The sequence below is a fragment of the Ammospiza nelsoni genome, chromosome 1 (genome assembly GCF_027579445.1).
Source record: "Ammospiza nelsoni isolate bAmmNel1 chromosome 1, bAmmNel1.pri, whole genome shotgun sequence".
Taxonomy (NCBI): domain Eukaryota; kingdom Metazoa; phylum Chordata; class Aves; order Passeriformes; family Passerellidae; genus Ammospiza; species Ammospiza nelsoni.
This window is the reverse complement of record NC_080633.1, coordinates 136,056,983-136,079,934: the sequence shown is the minus strand read 5'-3', so window position 1 is coordinate 136,079,934 and position 22,952 is coordinate 136,056,983. Positions and strand designations below refer to the sequence as shown.

At 37.3% G+C, this 22,952-nt stretch overlaps 1 protein-coding gene across 1 annotated transcript; it reads left to right on the top strand.

Annotated features, from left to right (window-relative positions):
* Positions 1–1,846: 1,846 nt before the first annotated feature.
* Positions 1,847–21,963, top strand: ATP6V0D2 (ATPase H+ transporting V0 subunit d2). Its single transcript, XM_059481360.1, has 8 exons — positions 1,847–2,052; positions 9,042–9,213; positions 11,059–11,237; positions 13,942–14,021; positions 15,867–15,944; positions 19,164–19,340; positions 20,731–20,808; positions 21,336–21,963. Exons 1-8 carry the CDS (start codon positions 1,923–1,925, stop codon positions 21,495–21,497), a joined length of 1,056 nt encoding a protein of 351 aa, XP_059337343.1. The 5' UTR covers positions 1,847–1,922; the 3' UTR covers positions 21,498–21,963.
* The last annotated feature ends 989 nt before the right edge of the window (positions 21,964–22,952 follow it).

Here is a 22,952-nt window from a genome sequence, read left to right as displayed (position 1 = left end):
CAAAGCCACTCCTGCACTGGCTCTGCTGTCTGAAGCTCTGGGAGCTCATCGGGAGCACAGCCTTGGACTGGCCCCAGCTGGGCGTGTGCCACACACTGTGAGACGCTGTGGTGGCAGCTGGGGGAGCCTGAGTTCAGCAGCTGTGGGACCTGACTTGTTTATGCAACAACACACACTTTGGAGAGCTGTAGGTTAAACCCACATGCTGCCCCCAGTGTACACAGAAATCATTTATCAGCTCTCCCCATTTCTTGTCTTTGAAAAGGGGAAAAACAGAGGCTGTTGGGCGAAACGTGCTGGAACAAAGCAGATGACAGCAACAAAAAAACAGGTTAAAGTTAAAATGTGGTTATTGACACATGTCAGTAAGGAAGCACTGATGGCAGTCATGTGTCCTGAAAAGTCTCTCTGAGTTTTGAAACATTATTGACAAAATTCTCCTGAAAATTTCTTGCATTAGAGGTTCTGAGTACTGCTGTATGCGGACTTGGGAGACAAAACCAAATTGTTTGTGTGGGGGAGGGAAATGTTTTGTTTCTATTGTTTAATAGGTCTAATTTTCTCCTTCTTTAGCTGGGTTGACTCTGCAGTGCCAAGAACTGACTGACTTCAAACTGTAAACCCAGTGTATGAGGAGCAAGCTCCAATACTCTTGGCCAAAACTAAATACAGTTTGCATGTCTGAGCACATGATTTTTCAAAATGTTTACATGCTGTCATTATTTCCCCTGCCATAGGTTACAGGTGGGATAATGTCCAGCCTGAGACAATTTTAATTTGACTCTCAGGGTGCAGTTTATTACTCCCCTGGCTCAGCATAGCTGCCCAGTGGCTTGTGGCCACTTGTTGCCCATTGGAGGCTCCTGGCCATCCAGCCAAGAAACCAGCCAGCTAGTGACCTTCCCAGAGCAGGTAGGTTGTGCCTGTTTTGGCAGCAAATATGCTGGCATCTTGTGCTTCATCGTGTAGCCTTCCAAGCCATGCTGTGCCAGTAGCAGCGTGGTGTAGACAGGAATCATCTGGTGAGTACCAAGGTCTCATCAGTTTCTCCCATCCTAGGACAGGTGTCATAGTCACAGCCTTGTCCCACCAGCTGCCAACTCACAACTCTTGCTGTAACCACATTTCAGCACAAATGTCAATAGACTAGCCATGGTGCATGCCTTCAGCCAACACAATGCACCAAACATATTCAAAGCTCTGTAAAATGAGTGTGTGTTTTTAGGTGTGGGTGGCACCCTGGGACAAACTATCGTTTTGAGGCAACTTCTGGATACTGACTTTCAAGGACAATGAAAGTCAAACCCTACAAAAACCTTTCACCTCTGCACATCATCTAATGTTCACACTGATTATTAGAAGGTTCTTATAATTCGTATACATATTTGGTGATAAAGATGAGCTGCAGAAAATTTCCAGCAAACAAAAATGTTAAAAAAGAAGCAATACAGGGACACTACCAAACCATCTAGGCTCCTAAATTGTGTTCTACCACAGTCTACTATTTTACTGCAGAAATATTTCCTCTATAGGCATTCTCAGATAACTTCCTGTTTATAATACAGTTTTATTCAAGCTTTGTAATGTTCTTTCTCATTCTTCAAGCAGTGCAGAGCATCCTTGCAAGCACGGGTTAAATCCTGCACTTCCTTTTTGGCTTCTCTTCCAACAATAACAGGTTCATATTCTGGCTTTGACAGGAGGGAGTTGGATTTACTGGCTGGTTGTTGTGTAAGCATCAACTGTACTGGAACTATGGTAGGAGCAAGAAACAGGAAGAAACTGGTTGGTAAAACACAATCATAGGCTGGCAGGAACTCCGTGACTATTTGTCACTCTGTCCAAAGAGGGGAAATACAGTTGGTGGCAGATATTCAGTGCCATCAAGTACCCAGAAGAGAGATTAAATATCTTTTTTCTCCATGCCAGGATACTCAGAGTTTTACTTCAATGTGGACCATGGCTACCTGGAGGGTCTGGTCCGAGGGTTCAAAGGTGGGATCTTGACAAGTGCGGACTATGTCAATTTAGCACAGTGTGAGACACTAGAAGGTAAGTGCTGGTTTATTTTATTCAGGAAGAAACACTGTTGCTTAGGTTTCTGAAGAAGGGAAGGTAAAAGACTGAACTACTGAGAGTTTGTCTTAAACCCAGAGATAACCCCAATGTCCTTTGAAGAACTGCTCTCATATTTAAGTTAATAGCTTTCCATAGATTGTGATTTGTGTGCAGGCTGTAATTTGCTAAGCAATGCAGACAATGGGGCTTTCTGGTTTACTGATAAGGATTAGAAATCTCTTCCACAGAGCTCCCATGGAGATTGGCAACCTTCTCACAGATTTTAGCCATGCTGTAGAACAGTTCAGGTTTGCAACTTTCATACCATTTCAGCTGTATAAAACAGTTTCCAAAATCTTGTTAAAAGCTTGCTATTTGGCTCTGAGTTTCTCTATAAAATACATGATTTTAGTAATTTGTTACTTCCTGAGTTTTAGGGCAGTGGTGAAGATTCTGCTTACCAGGAACAGAAAACTATACTCCACAAATATAAAACTTAGGGAAATGGAAAAAAAAAAAGGAAAAAAAAAAGCTCTTTTCAAGGTGACTTTGCCACAGTAATAAAGAGAACACACAGTAGTTTCCAAAACAGCTTTCTCTGGCCAAGACTGGTCACAGACTGATGAAGACAGACCAAAGAATCATATGATATACCTTTAGACACCTGGCAGGAAAAAACGCAACAGGAAGAAATCACCTTTCTAAAGGAACATTAAGGTAATTTTCCTGACTGCAAAATAAAAGCTATGATTGTACACTCCATTTCTATAACTTGCAGTCTCTTAGATCAGTTTGGAAAAGGAAGAAGGAGAATGAATAAGCTCTCTCTATTTTAAGCTTTGGCCGATTTGTACATGCAGTAATGGGTTTGGAGTAAGAGAAAGGGAAGAATGATGATTCCCATATCCAACAGAGTTTTGAGGCTGTCTAAACTATTAATATAAGCAATAACATAAGTCTGGGAAGATTGCTTGCCATTCATCTCTCAGATTAAAACAACTGCATTTAAAGAAATGCACGTAGATATTTACCTGTCTGCAGAATAAAGTTCCTCTTATAGGAATATGTTAAAGAAGAGTTTATCAGTACAGTCAATGGAATCTAGACACTATTGAACAGACCGAGTGCATGTGTCTGCTTCTGCTGATAACCTGGAGAGCTGTTCCAGCTCTCCATTAAACACATTGGCAGTTCAGGCACACAGACCAGATGTATACAGTCACTCTGAGAACTGAAATCTATTCCTTATGTCAGCTGGAAAAAATCAACTGTTTCTTTACCCCATTTGTTCCAGCATTTGTGATGTATTCAACTTACAGACTCTACAGAAACACTTGATATAGTATTTAATTGTTTAAGTGAAAAAGTCCTGCTGCATAAGGATACAGACTTTGGATAAAGGTAACAGCTTCAAGCATCTATAAAAGAAACAAAGAACAGATTGGTAGAATAACTAAACTCTGTTGTCACTTCACTTCTCCCTGCAAACAAACTCAATAAATTATGTTATCCAAAGCTTCATGAAGGAAAAAAAAAATCCTGGTTGCTTCTGAATAAGAAGAAAAGATATAGAGTTAAAAACATATAAGCAAAAGGGATTATTTGTACCCTTCACAAAAGAATACTTAATCGTGTTAAGTTTAGAATAGCTAAAAAAATCCGTAAATTTTAAGTCAAGCTATAAGGAAGTTACTTACCACCATGAGGTAGTTTTCAAATATTTCTGATATATAAATATTTTCAATATTTTTAATAGCATGAAGCAGATGGACAGGTAACAATAGAGAGATAAAAACCATTCTTAATTTATAATAGGAAGAACAATTAGTTTTGTTTTTTAAACTTATTTTTTCTAGTGTTCATTCAATTTCAGAATGCAAATTATTTCATCAATAGAAGCAGCAGCCTTCATCATCCCTCCTACAAGCACACCTCTACTACCCACTATCACTTCCCCTTTTTCTCTATTCAGCTGCATCTCTTTCACCACTAACTTTTTTGTACTTATTATAGACAGCTAACAGATTCCCACCATTTACCTACCAAATGTAATATTTATAATGAAAATATGAGAAATATAAAAATAATGGATTTCTACATGATGCTAAACACACTTATTTCTCTGCGCATGTAGGATGCTGTAGTACTGAACTTTCACTTTGAGTGTACAGTGCACCAAACCCACAGACTCCTACCTAAAGTAAATTTCTAAAGTAAATTTCATACATTGTCTTTGATTCAAATTTAAAATATTCAGCAAGAGGATCTGTGCTGTAGTAATGTGAGGTTTTCTCAGAAGTGCCATCATGTCTTCACATTGAAAGGTAATAAATTTACCCTATTCTGTATTCTGTGGCTTAGCACCACACCACAAAAAATGACCTAAGCTAAAAACACTATAAATATGGGAAAACAAACAAGCAGAAAACAAAAATCAAAACCACTCAAAGTAACCCATAAACAGAAGCAAAAAGATCTTTTAATTTCAGAGTGGTTTTGGTATCTCTAGAGATGAAAAAATAACATCACTACTGAAGAACCACAAGAAAAACTTTAGATTAGTGCTTTACATCTGCTTGATAATCACAGAGCAAGTGCAAAAGCAAAATGGAAATTAAAAAAGAAGACTGCTAACAGACTAATGATACCACTGTGTCCTCTCAATTCAGGGCCATACCAACAGGAGGAGAGGCTTTCAGCTCCATTTAGACATCCTCTTCAGCTTGGTTGAACTATGATTTCCATGGAGCAGCCTCATGCTGGTTTGGTCCTATGGCATCATCTGTTTTAAGGGAATGAGGTTCCCAGAGCAACCTTGCTGACAGTTTTGAAGAATGTGGGGCTGTGGTAGTGTGGAGGTATTTAAATGCACTGTTTTGTTCTTCTCTTGCTTTTTTTTCTGTGATAGAAAGACTTCTTCTGCTCTGTAGAAAGGAGGGTAGGTCACAGAAGGACAAACATCTGAACTCTGGGTCGGACAGAATCACTGACACAAGTTTACTTAACTTGCCAGAGCCAGGGCCTGCCAGCACATGGTGGCTGAAATAACAGTGTTAACAGAAAGAAAACTGCAGCTGGTTGGTTATTGTTATCAAAGTGAGGGGTCAGACAAATTACCATGAATTTGATGCCAAGAGACTAGGTTAACATTTTGTTAAAATTCTCACAATAGTCTTTCTTTTTGATCAGGATCATTCCTGTCTTAACTGCAATCATCTTAAACCAGTCTCCCTCTGTGCTCTAATTCCTTTTAGTCTTACTTTAGTTAATTGTGTTTGTTTGCTATTCAGTTGTGAATAAACTCATGTAATTCCTATAAGTTGTTATCCTGCATGCAATTTAATGAGGAAATAGACAATGCAGATGGATGACAATCAAAATGAATGGATGACAGCTGAAATACAGGAATTTTCTTCCCTAGGGATCTTTAGGACAAAGGCCAGAGTCTTGTGTAGGTCTCCAAGAGACCCTGAGCAAAGGAGCAGCTACCATCAATAAAAGGTTTTGGTGAACAGGAATGTCTGAGGCCCTGTAATGCTCAGCCATCTACTCCTGCTGAGTCACCAAGTCATGTCACTAGTGCAAGTGTCTGACAGCAATAGTTCCCAGGCCTTATTTATGCCAGCAGCAAAGACAGGACTATAATTTAGGTCCACCAGTTCAGTCTCTGAGCTGCACTGAACTCTGTCTTGATGTGAACCCTGATTATGACATTTCTGGTTGATATTATATGATATTGGAGCTTGTGGATGATTGTTTTGGCCTAGACCGTGAGATAGAGTGGAATATTTTTTCTTACATGCAGTATGCATGTTGGCATATTTATTCAGTTAAATAAATACATCTATAAAGCAGGCTGTGTAACTGACAGGGTTTTAAACCCAACATTCCTGGGTATAACATTTCCTCCATAGCTTTTGGGAGAGGGGTGAGGCTATTTAATGAATTATAGCTAATATTTTTCATGCCTTATATTAAGGTATGGTTTATGAAGGCACTCAAATCAGATAACTGAGAAAGAGTAAGAAAGTCTTGTGAAACCTCAATCAGCAGGTTTTTGTTTCTGTTCATCTTATGATGATGTTAATCACATTTCAGAATGGTCAATACTTGGGGCTGATATTTGGGTTTTACAATCTGCTTTATGTAATTAACCCCTGTAAAGTACTGTGTTTGAAAGGCATTTACACAGTGTGGCTAAAAGTAGATATCTGTGGTTCATCTGAAAAGGAATTGAGAAAAGTGATTGAGCTCTGCATCTGATATAGTATTTTCTAATCTCAGCATATGTCAAGTATTTTTGTACTCTTTGCAACAAAAAAGCAGAAAAGTAGGAAAGTTTTCACAGGAAATGTAGGTGTAAAATCAAAATATTAATGAAATTTTAAAAACTTCGTCTTACATAGACTAATTTCTGGGTATAACTGCATTTTTATTTTTCTCTTAATCTTGCTTACCTTTCCCTCTTTCTCCAATTGTGTTTCTTTTTTCATATTTGTATTCTATTTCTCCTCTTCCTACATGGAAGTCGGTACTGAAAGTATGACTTTTTCTAAGTGTGTTATGTGATTTGATGTGCATTTGATGAATAGGCAATATTTGGGGGATAAAGAACTGTCTGAGTGGTTGTATCCAGAGAGTAGTGGGAAATGCTTCAAAGTCCAGAGAGAGCTCAGTGCTGAGCAGTGCCCCTGAAGGGTCCTTTTTGGGACCATTCCTGTTTGATATCTTCATCAGTGACACAGACAGTGGGATTGAATGCACTGTCAACATGTTTGCAGGTGGCACCGAACTGAGTGGTGCATGTGACACCAAACTGAGTGGTGCAGGTGGCACCAAACTGAGTGAGTGGTGCATGTGACACCAAACTGAGTGAGTGGTGCATGTGACACCAAACTGAGTGGTGCAGGTGGCACCAAACTGAGTGAGTGGTGCATGTGACACCAAACTGAGTGGTGCAGGTGACATCAAACTGAGTGAGTGGTGCAGTTGACACAACGGAGGCACAGGATGTCATTTAGAGGGACCCAGCAAAGCTGGAGAAGTGAGCCCATGGGAATCTCACGAGATTCAATGAGGCCAAGGGTGAGGTCCTGCACCTGGGTTGGGCAATTCCTGGTATCAACACAGGCTGGGGCAGGAAGGAATTGAGAGCAGACCTGTGGAAAGGGACTTGGATGTCTACTACTCTTGGACAAAATGTCAGACATGAGCTGAAAATGTGTGCTCACAGCCCAGAAAACCATCTGTATCGTGGGCTGCATCTAAAGCAAGGGAGGGAAATTGTTCTCCTCCTCTGCTCTACCCTCATGAGACCCCACCTGGAGTACTGTGTCCAGCTCCAGGGTCCTCAGCCCAGGAAGAACATGGGCCTGCTGGACTGAGTCCAGAGTAGGGCCACAGAGATTATCAGAGGGATGGAACATCTCTCCTACCAGGAAAAGCTGAGACATTTGGGACTGTTGATCCTGGAGAAGGTTCTAGGAAGACTTTATTGCCAACTTTCAGTACTTGAGGAGAGTTACAAGCAAGATAGAGACAAGTTTTTAAATAGGGCCTGTAGCAATAGGACAAGGGGCAATGGCTTCAAACTAAAAGAGAATAGATTTAGACTAAATATAAGGAAGAGGTAGGGTGGTTAAACACTAGAAGAGGTTGCCTAGAGAAGTTGGAAACATTCATGGCCACATTAGGCAGGACTCTGGGCAACCTTGAGAGGCAGCCAACTTGCATAGAAGACTCTGTGAAGTTTATCTCAGTAAGCTACAGCGCTAAACGTAGGAGTCTGCTTCACACTGTACTACTTCTTTTGCTTTAAGTCTCAGTGTAGGCAGCCTTATTGCATACTGAGGAAGTATACACATAGGGAAATAGGCAAAAGTAGCTACTGTACTGATAAATGCTTACCTTGCTAACTGCAAATTAACTTCCATATTTCCATCAGTGGGAGTGTTGCTGTCCTTTTCCCTAATTATCAGTTCAAATTTCACATAGAAATCTAATTATTAGACATGCCCAAATCATATAATAGAATCCCAATCTATAATTTAAACTAGTTTTAATATAGCATTTGAACACAATTATGGATTGCAGTGGGGCCTTTTCTAAAAGAAAACATTAAACTGCTTTGGACAGCAAGAAATTATTCAAATGCTTGCTTATGTCTCATGGTAAAAAAGGGCTAGCAGAGAAAATTCATCATATTAATTCTAGGATATCATGAAAGTTTCTTTTAACTTTGTGGTCAAAACAGTTCATTTTCCCCAGTCACCAGGGTTGAGAGCTCAAACAGAAAATGTCACAATGACCCAAGTTTCTGGAACAGCTTCTTAGGATTTGCTAGTACCAGCCATAAATCAGAGAAAGCCAAACCAGAAATGCTAAGAGAGTGTAAACTCTCCCCTTTCAAGTGCTCTACTGCAGAATCCATTTGGAGTCCAGAATGTGTGCCAGGCAAGATTGTGTTTCCTTCTCTTCTTCAGGCAGCCTGATAACAGAAGATTATAATCGTACTTGAGATTTAGATGTTTCATGGGAATATTTAAGACCTTACCAAAGTTAAAGGATTATTCCTACTCCAGTCCATGAGAGTGCAGCAGACAAAACAACTGATGCATTATAATGGTGCAAATCAGTGAAATCGAAACATTGAACAAATGTGATGAGGGAGGGACTAGAGACAGTAGTGGGTAACAGCCTATCTGGTATGTCTGAAAATGAAAGCTGATGGTGAAACTTCTGACAAAGACATAAATTATTTGGTCTTTCCTATAGTATGCAGAAAGTCTTACTGGTAGAAGGCAGTACAAATTTGCATCAATTTTGCATTTACCCTGTATTATAGCTATGCAAAAAAAACCTTTTCAATAGAGTATTATCAGTTGCTTAATATAAAAGTGTATTAGAAATTAACTTTAAAAAAAATTTGGTTGCAGACAATATGACAGTTTATGCTCATGATCTTTCCTGAATTTTAATTTCAGACCTGAAGTTGCATCTACAGACTACAGACTATGGCAATTTCTTGGCAAATGAAACTGGTCCTCTCACTGTTTCCACCATCGATGAAAAACTGAAAACAAAACTACTCACAGAATTTCATTACTTCAGAAACCATGCTTTTGAACCACTCGCCACTTTTCTGAATTTTGTCACGTAAGTAATATTACCAAATATCTTACCACACAGAAGAAGCAGTTTAAATAGCGTAAATGAAACATATTGGAATTTGTATTTAAGTTTTAAAGCCAGCAAAATTACTTTGATACTACTACATTTGCATGCTTTTCTTGCTAATATAAATTCTGAAACTGTATGTTATATGAAGAGTTGTTGTCTTTGCAACTAATTATTTTAAAGAACAGAAGAAAACAGAAGTTTTCTTTGTGTGAACAGTGGCAGAAGAAGTGGTAGAGATTAATTAATTTAAAAATGGTTGAAATTTTCAAATACTGTCTAGGTCAGACAAGTTGAAAAACTATGTTTGGGAGAGGGGGTGTGATTCATGCAAGATTAACAATTTCATGATGCACAGGGAAGTGATTTAATTCCTAGGCATGTAGCAAAGTGTAGACCTTTTCTAAAGGGGGAAAGACAACACATCCTACACCTGCCATAATTTTTATACTATTCAAACCAAATAAATAAAAACCAGGACGACTTTATATGGTATATTGCAAGGTACTTAGATGCAAGTAGCTTTATTTGAAAGTTCAGCTGTTGTTTGATGCTGGATGAAGAGAAAGCTCTGATCTCAATACCATCACGAATAGATGAAACTTGCAAATGAATGACTTCAACAACTTTAAGAACAGTGATCTGCTTTACAACAATATAACAACATGGACTAGCAAAATACCAGCATGATATTTAACCTAACTATTTACTCCCCTTGATCTGATAATTTTAATGTATTTTAACAAGAACAATGCACTGTTCAACTAAATTTCAAGGAGCAGCTTTATTATAGTAAAAAAGAAGCTATCATTTTTTTTTCTGGTCATGTGTAGCTGACCAATGTTAGGCTGATATATTAACAGGATCTTAAAGCTGTCCTAGGATGCCTGTGGGCATGCAATATTTACATTTTGTTTCAGGGAAATGAAAATGAAAGCATGAAAATTTTGGCACTTCTTTTATCACACTCATTGACATAAATGTATAGATGTGTATGCACAGCCTTTGCTCACTATTGGTTTTTTAAAATAATGGATATACTGGTTAAGATATTTCACACAAAACATTTAATTCCATTCCACCAGATCCTCAAGCCCTCTTTACATATTTTGGGTGAGAACATATAAATCCCTGTGTGTTTATAGCTGTGTTCTTAGTCAACAATGCACACTCAAGACTGGCATTCAAAGGAATTATGTTCCTATTTCCGAGTCACTGACAAGACTCATCAGCCCCTTTGACACTAAAACTGGTATGAAGCTGATAGAAAACTTCTACTCAAAAGAAAACTTTAAGTAATAGAGAAGAAATCTGTAAGAGCCTGTTCTTAGCTCCCTCATGGGAGGATGTTTAAAGCTGAATGAGAAGAAAACCTAAGATTGGACCAACTGCATGAACTCTGCAGTTTTAGTGCCGAGATTCCCATGTACTTCTTTGTCCATGGTATATATGAAATTAAAAATCCCAAGCTTGAAAAGTTGCTAGCTCAGGTGATTTCCTTTGGATACCACTCATTGTCACTTTTTACAGTGAATCTACATCTCAGCTGTTATGCTTATTATAGTCATGAGTCAGTACCACCTTCTTTAAAAATGTCCATTTTCTAAATCTCTCATATAAATTAGGTTTAAAACTAGTGCTATGTTATCTCCTTGCTATTTAAAAACTTCTGTTGATTTTTGATGAGCTATTGATACAGAATGAACATGCATTCTGATAATACTCTAGTATTGTGGCTAATTTTCAAAAATTTTTTGTTTTTATTTTTTCAAGTGAAAGTTGATTATAAAATTAATTTATTTTTACTTTTTCTTTCCAATACAGATACAGCTATATGATTGACAACGTAATTCTTTTAATAACTGGCACATTACATCAGCGACCCATAGCTGAGCTTGTTCCCAAGTGCCATCCATTGGGGAGCTTTGAGCAAATGGAAGCAGTCAGCATTGCCTCAAACCCCACTGAACTCTTCAATGCCATTTTGGTTGACACACCATTAGGTAAAACCACTAAATTATTTCTTTTATTTTTCTCAAAATTACTAATCCTGTACTCTTTAGAACAGGATGTTTCCCATTGTATATGCTGTGTTTTGGTAAAAAAAAACTTGAACTTTAGATCAAGAACATCTGCAGGTGTGTTCAGAACATATTCTAGTAACATTTATTAATAACCTCTATATCCACCTTGGGTAGCAGACTCAGAAAAAAACATGTTACTCAAGAGGTGCAATGTATATATTTTCTATTCAAAGTAGTCACTGATTTAAAACATATACATTTTTATTTCAACACCTACATTATACTAAAAAATATGTCTTTACTAAGGATCAAGCAGACAGCTACTAATAATTATTAGATGTTGTGGTAGAACGCAGATTCCCTCTTGAGATTTGGACATGGTTCAAATATAAAGAAAAGTCCTTTTTTTAAAGAACTAAATCTAAGCACAAAGCAATGTAAAGTTTGGAGATGTCACATTATAAATTAAGATGAAACTCTGCTCAATGTGGTGTAGCAGCCAACACGAACAAAACCCAATAGCCTGTGAAGGGCACTCAGAATAAGACAGAAGTGGACGTATTTGAATGTATATGAAACCATTATGTGCTGTCCTCTTCAGTACTCTGAGAGGTTTTGGGTTCTGCTTCTCAAAAAGGTGTGATAGGTTGGCCCCAGACAGAAAAAAATTCCCAGCCAGCCACTTTCTCACCCTCTACTCTCAGCACAATGAGGGGGAGAAAAAAGGTGCAAAAATAGATTGTCAGTTGAGATCACCCACAAAATACTGCTGCAGGCAAACCAGACTAAATCAGTGGGGAGATTAACCTGATTTATTGCTGATTTATACATGTATGACACAATTAATTACTGATCCAGATATAAGGAGAAAAACAGAAAATCATGAAACATTTAGGTGAAAACTTGGGGAAACTTGGGGAAAATACCTTCCCTCCAGCCTTTGTTGTTCCTTCATGCCAGGCTCTTCTTCTCCACTCCACCCTGTTATCCCTGCAGGTTACACTGCATCCCTCCAGACAGGCAGAGCTGTCTCAAGGAGCAGGGGGAGTGTAGAGCCATAGAATGGTTTGAGTAGGAAGTGAACTGAAATATCATCCAGTTCCAACACCCCTGCCATGGGCAAGGACCTTCCACTAGACCAGGTTGCTCAGAGCCCCATCCAACCAGGCCTTGGTTAATTACAGGGATGGGGCATCCACAACTTCCCTGGGCAACCTATTCCTGTCTCATCATCCTCACAGTAAAGAATTTCTTCCTAACCTCTAATCTAAACTTACCTTCTTTCAGTTTAAAGCCATTCCCCATTGTCCTATCATTACATGCCCTGGTAAAAAGTCCCAGTTTGTTTTTCATGTAGGCCCCCTTCAGAAACACCTGCTCGACTGAGGGGCTGGGCTGTGCCCTTGCTGGGTCCCAGCTGGAGCTGCCTGTGTCCAGCACAGCGCAGTCCTGCCTTTCCCTCACAGAGGCCACCCAACAGCACACTCCCATCAGTGCCTGGGCACTGGCACACTGTACAGTGAAATCTGAGAAGGGACAGAGCAGGACAGCTGAAATGGACTGTGCTGCCATGTGTAGACAGACTAAAAAGCCCAGACTGCAGTTTGGAGTGGACAAAGCTGATGAGAGATACGGACACGGTTTACAGATTCCTTAAAGCAGTGGTTTGTTCATAGTGATTTATGAACTGCTGCTTACCAAATCCTTCAGAAGACCAAGAGCCAGAAGAAAACTACTTTTGAAAGGTAAACTAAACCACTGTTTTCTCACAGCTGGTAGTAAATTTCTGGATTTTTTTTTCTAAACTAGTTCATTAAAGAAAAAGTGTTATCAGCTCTTTAAAGTCATGGGACAAATAGATCTCTGAGGAGATAATGAAAGGTGCTCTCAGGGCTACACTTCCTGATATTCTCTAGTTGAAATCTCGATGCTGGAAATGTAGGAAGGGATAAGACCACAAAACATGGCCAGGCTCACATCTTCTCTGTAAATACCATCTTCCATTGCCACTGCTTAGGAAAACACATTTTCGTATGGTACTGTTCTGCCCCACTGGGATAGCTCAGGAACAGCGAGAGGCACACCTTGGTTATGAGTATCGTATTTTTAAATGGTCCAGCTGCACAAGTGAAATTCATCCACTGCCTCCCTGCTCAAAAGCTTGCTCTTTAGTCAGTTCTGCCGAGGACCCATAAGCACAGATGGCCAAGGTCAAAGCCTGTGCCCTTTATCAGCTGCAACCTGTTGCCTTTCCCACACTACATACGCAGAGAAAAAAAGGGAAAATAGGCAAGAGGATTCTCCTTAACAGTTGCAAAATACCTGCATGATTTTGGACAAAAATTATTTTTCATATCCCTCACTAGAAAATCTCCATAATATCCAAACTATATACTTTAGAGAAGATTAGGGCTTTCATTAGCATTCCCATTTGATTCTCTCTGGAGACCTGGGCTCTGCCTGCAGCACTGATTGATTCCCCTCACTGCAGATTCTCATTAAAAAGGAGGGGATAGGAGGATAAGGGGAAAATCAAGCGGATTTTTCTTCCTCTCTTTTATATCACCCTTTCTTGTACAACAGAACCCTTGGATCCTTGTTCACACGCTAGAGAGCAATAGACAGGAGATGCATATTATCAGCATGCAGATTTATACTGCTATGTTATAAACTCTGCTTTCAGCTGCATTTTTTCAAGACTGTCTGTCTGAAAACGACCTGGATGAAATGAACATTGAAATAATGCGCAACAAACTGTACAAGGCAAGTCTTTGAAACAAAATGATAATATTTGGGGTTTATCAAACGTCTCAGCAAAGCAGGTCAGTATCATTAACCCTGTTTTATGGATGGGGAAACAGAAGTACGGGAATGTAAAGCAAGCTGTCTAAGGTCATCTGGTGGATTTCAAGTCCAGGAATGAAACCCAGCTGCTTCTATTTCTACTCCACTGTCTGGGGACTTTTCAAATCTTAGGTCTGCATCCAAATTCTAATTTAATATCTCATTAATGAAAATACTCTAGATGTCAAGCTAATATCCGGTTCCAGATTTGTTTACGAATAACTCAGCCACTGAATGCCAGAGAACTCTTACCTCCTGAGTGAGTCTAGGCAGATTTTTGGATAACATTTATCTTTATTTATATAAGGAAGATGAGATTTGAAAGGGTCTAATGGTTTTGAGTCTAGCTAACATGATTTTTACTTAGGGATTTTGTATAATTTTCTTACTTTAAAAACAATTTTTAGCATTGTTGCAGCACAGTGCTGCAAGTATATGCATTTAACGTGAGCATTTTCAAAGTACTTAGCACACAGGTCACTACTCTTACAATGGTCTCTTTAAAGGCTATACATACTCCAATCCATCAAAGGTTCCTCCTGGCACATTCTCTTCAAAATCTTTATCATCTTTCTTTCACAGTGGATTCCCCAGATTGCAGGAAGTATTTTTACAGTGATCTGATTGTACTAGGGGGAAAGAAAAAAAAATTCTGTTTGTCTTACAAATGATATTTATAAATTCCAAAGCTGATTTTTAATTCTTGAAACTTTTACTAATTCTCTCATTCAATACAACATCAATTATGCTTACCTATGTTAATTTTTAATGTATTTTAATTCTTTCACAGTACTACTATACAAGATACTTTTTCCAGTTTGGTAACATACACATTTGATTCTTTTATCCTGTATGGATATCCATATATTAACACTTACCAAATCTATTTTTTTTCTTCTTGCTCATCTGACTATTGGGGGACCATTCTGCAAACACTATGAAATTATTAATAGATAATTTCTCCTTTACTTCAGCTGTCAATGTGATCAATTGCTTCTGCTCTGCTATCAGATAGCAGTATACAGAACCTAATGCATAATTCCATGCAGTAGATCCCCCTTGAGATGTGTCTGCTTAAAATTCACTTAATTGCATAGGTAGTGACAGCTTATAACAAGATTGTGTGAAGTTGTGGCAAATGCATTTTAACATAAATGTTCTCTAATACAGTATTTTGGGAGACTGAGAGGCAGGCAGAACAGCATCTCAGATATTTAGTGTCCTTCCTGCACAGGTATTTTGAAGTGGGTGCAGATGCCAGAATCCTTAATAGACCAGAGGTCTCTGCAGACCAGTATTACAGAAGCTTTGTCTGCTGTTCTGTCCTAATCCAGGGTTTAGGGTAGAGCAGCAGGGATTAGTTTGTGTATTCTCATCCTGCTGGCCCAACATCCGTGGCATATGCCCAAATCCCCTCCTCCACACACTATAAATGAAGAGTTTCCTTTAGCCATCTGCTTATTATGCAGTGGAAGCTCAATGGAACTCAGTAAGTTCCTTCTTTAAAGAGCAAGTAAAACATAATATTTTTCTTATTACAATTTTTGAAAACGTTTGATCTCAAATTGTAAAAACAAGACATTTGCATTTGAACATTTCAACTTTCATTTGAACTAAGTACTTAAGCACATACTTAAAATTTAAAATTATGGGTGGAACTATCAAAGTTAATTGAAGTATTTAAAAATGAGGTTCATGGCTATGTGCAATCCTGGTCCAGGTCTCAAGCCGTATTTAAAATACTTCTCTTCTTCTTTCGTGTAGTCTTATCTTGAGGCATTTTATAAGTTTTGTGAAAAACAAGGTGGTACTACAGCAGAAATAATGAGACCTATTCTTGAGGTAAGAAACATTCAGTCTTTATACATTAAAGTACTCCACAATGTTGTCATAATTGTCTCACTTTGTTTTTCTGTTCAATTTCTCTCCATTTGCAAAGTATCTGTGAAATGTTTGCTTCTCCTCTAAATATACCTGGTTTTTCCTAAGATGTAATAAATAGTGTATTCAAGGATGAGTTTTACTTTTTTACTAGAAAAGCAGCTAGACCATTACTAAGGAGAATCCTGTCTCAGTTAATATTTTTCTGTATCAGAGAACAGAAAAGAAGAAATGGTTCACCAATCTCAACCTGTTGCCCTTTAACATTTCTCCCCATTATGTAGAAAACCAAAAAATGTTGACTATTGAGTTTGGGATAGCTAAAGCCTGGCATTACTGTCTATTTACTAATCAATAATCTTCAAGCTTCATGGTACTGCTACGTTTGTTTACTCTCCTATTAAAATTAGTCATTAAGGTTAGACTTGAATCACCTTTGGAATTAGTGTCACATAAAAAGTTGAACATTCTGTGTTATATTTTTGTCTCAACTCAGCAAAGTTTAATATTTTTTCCATGGCAAACAAAGTTCCTAATGTCCTCCTGCCAAAGCATACATGCATCTAGTGAATGATATTTTTGTCTTTGTTTTTTTAATAAAAGATGCAGAAATTTCTAAAATTGAATTCTCAGCATTCAGGTCCCCTTTTCTTTTTTTTCTTACTTAGTCTATCACAATTCTTTGCAGAGGCTGACAGCCAGACCACCCACTTGCTTCCAGGAGTCTTTTTTTCTGGATAAGCGATTTTACACCCTGGAAACCAAAAAAAAATTTACCGAGGGCTGATGTCATCATACTGAAAGTTTGCATTTAGAAGAGAGATAATAACCCTGGGAGCTCATTCTTGAGGGAAGAATGTGTCTGAATTACATTTTACAAAAAAAAATCCTAAAAGATATTGCAATTTTCTATTTTAATTAAGCAGGTCACAACATTTCAATTTATGCTCTAAACAAAATGCTCTTAATCAAGTTAAATTGAAGAGAAATTAAATATTTTGACTTTTAGTGAAAAGAAAAATCAAGAGACTGGCTGATTGGCTGGCATAGTTGATTCAGATTTTTCAGAAAGTTAGTTTCTAAATAGAAATTCATGCACAGTGCAGATTACTTACCGATGTTAGTTTAAGCATCTGATAAAACTCCCTTTATATCAGTGGTAACAATTTAGCCTGTGATAAGCTTCTTTAAAATCCCTATCCAATGTCAATCAGCCAGGAGGATAAACTTTTCTATAGAAGATTTGCTTTTCTATAACATTTTATTACCCTGAAGAGACACATAGAACAGACTGCTGATGGTTGGATTCACAAAAAACCCACAAGTTAAATTATTCAAACAAATACTTGCTATTTATTTTGTAATCTTATATGTAAGACTACCAACCTGACCCTACAGAATGAGGCTGAGGTATTTAGCTCCCCAGCTCCTTGACTACCACATGTGGTGCCAAACTTCCATATTAAGAGTACTGATGATCTCTTTTCCACGGCGGACAGCACATGCTGCATGTTCAGCCCTGATTCTGGCAGGAAACTGCAGGACTGCATTGCACTGCAGCTAGAGCTGTGTCTGTCAGCATGGCCCCGTGCTAATTCTGAACCAGCAGTCTCTCACATGCAAACACGCACTAAGGAAATTGTCATCCTCTGACTACACCTCTACCTGCAGCAATCAAATGGACTGCCACCCAAGTAATTGCCTTGTGGCCTTACTCTCTGTGGAGACACTCATGTGCCAATAATTTGATGAATTGAATGAGGTCTGTAGGGATGGGAGTTATCCTGAAAATTTTCTCAAACTGGAAGCCACCAGAAGCAGAACCCACACCTGCTACCATGAGTTGCAATTGCCTCCAACGTTTTTTATCAACAAAATATTACACATCTAACAGCTAGATTCTACATGGCTTTAACAAGTTAAAAAAAAAGAAAGCATTTGTCCTTCTAAAATGGTTTCAGTAGGTCTAATAGGCTTATTTTTATTAAGTAGTGAAGTTTGACCCTGTTATTCATTAGCTAGAAAACTTTTCAAGCATGCTTATTTTCTTCTCATTACTTCTTTACTGTTTACTCCTTTCCCTTACTTTGAAGTCAGCACCAGCGAGTAGCGAGTTCCTGTTATTGTCTGTTCCCATACACAAGAGTAGATGTGAATATGTGCTTTTGCTAAAGTGGCAAACTAGTGTTGCAAATGCAGCCTTATTATTCAAATGAAAAAAAAACACCTCTCTGCTCAAATATTCACAGCATAAGAAATTTTTTAGCCTCCTAAAATGTGCCTATACCATATTTTCTTCTCTTGGAAGATTTTCCCTGTGTAATCCCTGCAATTAGCAAGGGCTCTGCTGTTCTTAAAACATGAAAGCAAGGAATAAAGGAAAGAACTAAACCAGAGTCAATTTAGATCTCAAGACAGCAGAAAAGATTGTTTTTATTTACTACTGCATTTTTCAGTCATACTATAAGAATGGTAAGTGAAATTTCGCCTTGTACAAAATAAGAACCTGAGATCTAGACATTGGATTGCCTTTGTCTGCTTCTGTAGTGAAAATACAGATACTGCAGACATCTAAACCTGACAGAAGAAATATAGCCTTTCATTCTATATATTAAAAATTAACTGTTATTTGAACCACTTCAAATTTTAACTTTGCAAGTAAACGGCCCCCTTCTCCTTATCAAATTATCATTTTAAATATGTGCATTGAGAAACTACCTTTTTTTAGGATTTTCATTCAACTTTTACTATCAACACCACTTTCAATTACAGGCAGTACTATTGATTCTTTGTCCTTTCCTTTATCAGTTTTATTTATAAGATCATTATTGCATAATCTTACATATGAGGGTGTGAAGATATTTTTTCTTGTCAACATCTGGGTAACTAAGCAGGGAAATGAGGAATCAGCAAAAATTATATTTTTAGAACAAAAATCAAGAATAAAAACTGTAGTTGCAAAATCTTGTTTGATTTTCTAGTCAAAATTTAATGCATACTTGCAAAGAAGAGAGAATTTACAATTTCAAAAATAAGGTATGTGTCCAATGCTCTCAAATTGACTTTTTAAAAAAAATTACATTTCCATTTGACTTACTAAAAAAACCCCAGATTATGCCCACCCTAATTTAGAATGAGATGTCTAATAATACCTCTTTATTCTTTGTTTTGCATATTAAGTTTGAGGCAGACAGACGTGCTTTTATCATCACCATTAATTCATTTGGCACTGAGCTGAGTAAAGATGACCGAGAGAAGCTGTATCCAACCTGTGGAAAACTTTATCCAGAAGGCTTGCACCTGTTGGCCAATGCAGATGACTATGAGCAAGTGAAGTGTGTTGCAGAATACTATGCAGTATGTAAACTAATTTATTAAAACAAAAAGTGAATATAAAAATAGTTCATTAGCATCTCCTGACATCAGCAAAGTTGTTAAGATTATACGTGTAAGTTAAAAGAATTTTTGAGGGAGGAAAAAAATCAGCAGAGGTACTAAAGTTCCCATAAAAAAGTGTATGGGATCAAAGACTTTTGATATGAAGAGATAAGATTGAGATAAGACATTATTACATTAGTGCAGTACAAAGTTCCTCTTACAGGGATGTTTAAGTAAGAACAAATCACATCTAGTAAATAAAACTCTTCCTACTCCATTAACTCTCCCAAAATTGAGTTTCACTTCGTTGCTTCTGCCTCCAAGATTTTGGAGCATAGCCAGCCATACAGCATTTTAAACCGAGCTGACCAAACAGTTCATGTCACAGATCAGTCAAACCTGATTTATTGCCAGTATACCATAAAAATTCCCTTCTGAAACATTTTCTCAAAATCACTAATATATTCAAAGGATAGATGAAAATGTTAATATTGATGCAAATATTGTTGTTATTAAAGATTAGTAATCTGCAATACTGGATCTACAAATTAACTGCTGTACTCTGTCTAACCATAATATTTAAGCTACCTTTAAGTAGGTACACAAAAAATGTCTAATGCTTTTTCCACAAAAAACCCCCACAAAGGTGAAGCTGTGCATCTGCTCCTGTGCATAAAGAGAATATTTTAATCATGAGTTACCATGTCAATGAGGCACGGAGCAAGACTGTTCATGAGATGGTGGGTTATTCAGATGAATTTGGGAACCATTGTAGTAGACCTCTACTACACTCCTACTTTAAGGGAAAAACAAACCAAACACACAGAGAGGAAATTACACAGAAACATAACACCTAAGAAATCAAGTCAATGATCTGCACAGGATACTCCAGGATGACAAATCAGACTAATGGATTTGGATACAGTATTAATGCAGGTAAGGCAAATCCAACTGACTACTGGAAATAAAAGGAGCAGCCATGTGATGATCAGAGTTCAGTGTTTTGCCTCCATTTAGAGCTCTGGCTCTGATGGATACTATTTGTACAAGAAATTCAGTGCTCTCTGCCCAAAGGAGTGAAAGGTCACATGTCATTCTACAATAAGTCTCTATTAGTGCCTTCAGCAAATTAATTTAAATTGTTAGAAATGATGACAAGAAATACAAGAACAAACGTGATTTTTCTTTTTTTTTGCTGATTATATGCTTTTAACTTTTGATTTATGTAGAATTGTGGTCTATACAGGATGTCTTCTATACAGAAAGATTACTTAACTAAGATTAATTTACAAAGTAATGTAAGGTGTCTGTGCTGCACAGAATGCAAAAGTACCTTATTTCCATGGACAGTGGTTGTCTGTGCTTTTAGGAATACAAGGCTGTGTTTGAAGGTGTAGGGAGTGGCACTGGAGAAAAGACCCTGGAAGACGCATTTTTTGAACATGAGGTAAAACTTCTAGCCTTAAAATACAAAAATGAATGTTACTCACATGGAATTAAAATTAAAACAATAATGAGGTACCAGGCTTTTGATTCTACTCTACTGTCTACTGCTTTCTGTTCAAGAACATGGATTTTTGATGGCCGTCAACATCTGGCTGAATCAAAATAGAAGAATTTACCTTGTTAAATGAAATTAATCCTTTAACATTCTTCTGAGGACTCTTTACACAGCTATCAGTCCTGATAACCTTTCCAAAAGCTATCTCATAAACACCACTTAATTAAATTTCTTTTGAGCAATCTACTAGAGAAGTTATTTCACCACTGTGTTTCATTTCCTGTAATATTGCTGTACTCAGTTACCAAAATTATTCCACAGATGACATTTCAATTACACTGATACTCAAGAGATTGCTAAATATAATCATGGTTGCAAAGCTGCAAGAAATCTTGAACATTAATCTACCATATAAAAATCCCATTCACCTTCCTTGATATTTTATCCTAACACTTGTTTCATCTTTTCTACAGGTAAAGCTGAATGTGCTTGCATTCAACAACCAGTTTCATTTTGGAGTATTTTATGCCTATGTGAAGTTAAAGGAACAAGAATGCAGGAATATTGTATGGATTGCTGAATGCATTTCTCAGAGACACAGAACAAAAATTAATAACTACATTCCAATTTTCTAAATCTGATAATCTATAATGTTTGAAATGATGTATCATTTCATAGAAAAGAAGAAAAATCTTATTTCAAAAATTAACTCTTACCAGATCTTTTAAATTGTATTAATTAGCCTCCTTACATACATCACCGTAGAAAAAAAAGTAATGCAATTAGAGATATGAGTGCTTCATAAGGAAATACTAATGGATTTATTCACAAATTTATTGGTAGATTTGTTCCCCACTGTGCCTATTTTAATTTAATTGATCAATAAAAACCTCCTGCAATGTCTTACATATATACTCTTTCTCTTTTGTGGAACCAAAATTTGTATCAATGACATTTGAAAAGCTCTTTAATGGCCTTTTTTAAAATTAATGTTTTTCTCAAAGGGCAAATTAAACCACTACTTCCATCTCACAGGCTCTTTCTCATGGCATACAGATGGTATGAAGAACTTAGTACACGAATCAGAGAGAAACTCTGAGATTGCCCTTAACAAGTCTGAAGGGGAAGCTTCCTGATCTTAACTGTGACTCCTCTCTGCAACTAAATGTAAATAACTATAGTATCACTAAAATGTTTTTATTTCTTCCTTTATGATCAAATGAGGAGCACCCTAAGTGTCAAACTATGGGGATCTGATCTAGTACCCAGCAATAAAAATATTCCCTCCCAGCACACTTAAGAATCGTCTTTGTGTATGCACTGGAGAAGATTATGAAACATGAATGAAAATGCCAACAAAGTCTGTATCAGTTTTACATCAGACACAAACAACACCAGCTCTGAGCTATTTGAGGACTGGCTAGGATCAGTAACTAAAAATAGAGGGAACAGTTGAAGCCAGATTGTAGCAGGACAAGATTAATTCTGCTGAAGAAAAGGGGAGGATTTTGAAAGCTTTATCAACATCCTGCCTTCTTACTCTATTCGAAGAATTTGCTCTTTTATCTTTCAAACAGGTCATACCTTGATTTTCTGCATGACTTCCCAGTTTCAGGCTGCTCAACAGCAAATCTCACTCTTCAGCTGGCTGTTCCTCCAGTAAATATGATACAGAAATACTATCCATTTCCTGCTGAGTAGACATAAAAAATTATATCTGATGTCAACACCTCAGAAATATGGAAAAACATTCAGACATCATGATCTTAAAAACTGAGATATAATATAGCTCTCTCTATAATATGTAAATGTGCACATGCATTCATACATAAAAAGCAATAAACTTTGTGGATTTTTTTATAAAACCATACTTCTTGAACTGCAAATAACACCAAAGGGCCATATCCCAGAACATTCTATATTCATTTAATGCAGAATTGAGATGATTTTATTACTTTGCTTTATTGTTAATATCAGACAACCTTATATTATTACTTTAAAGAATATTTTCATAGGTTAATTTAGAAATAATTTAGTATGAATTTAGAAAAATTGACTAAAACTTAATAAGTGTACAAGACAAGAATACA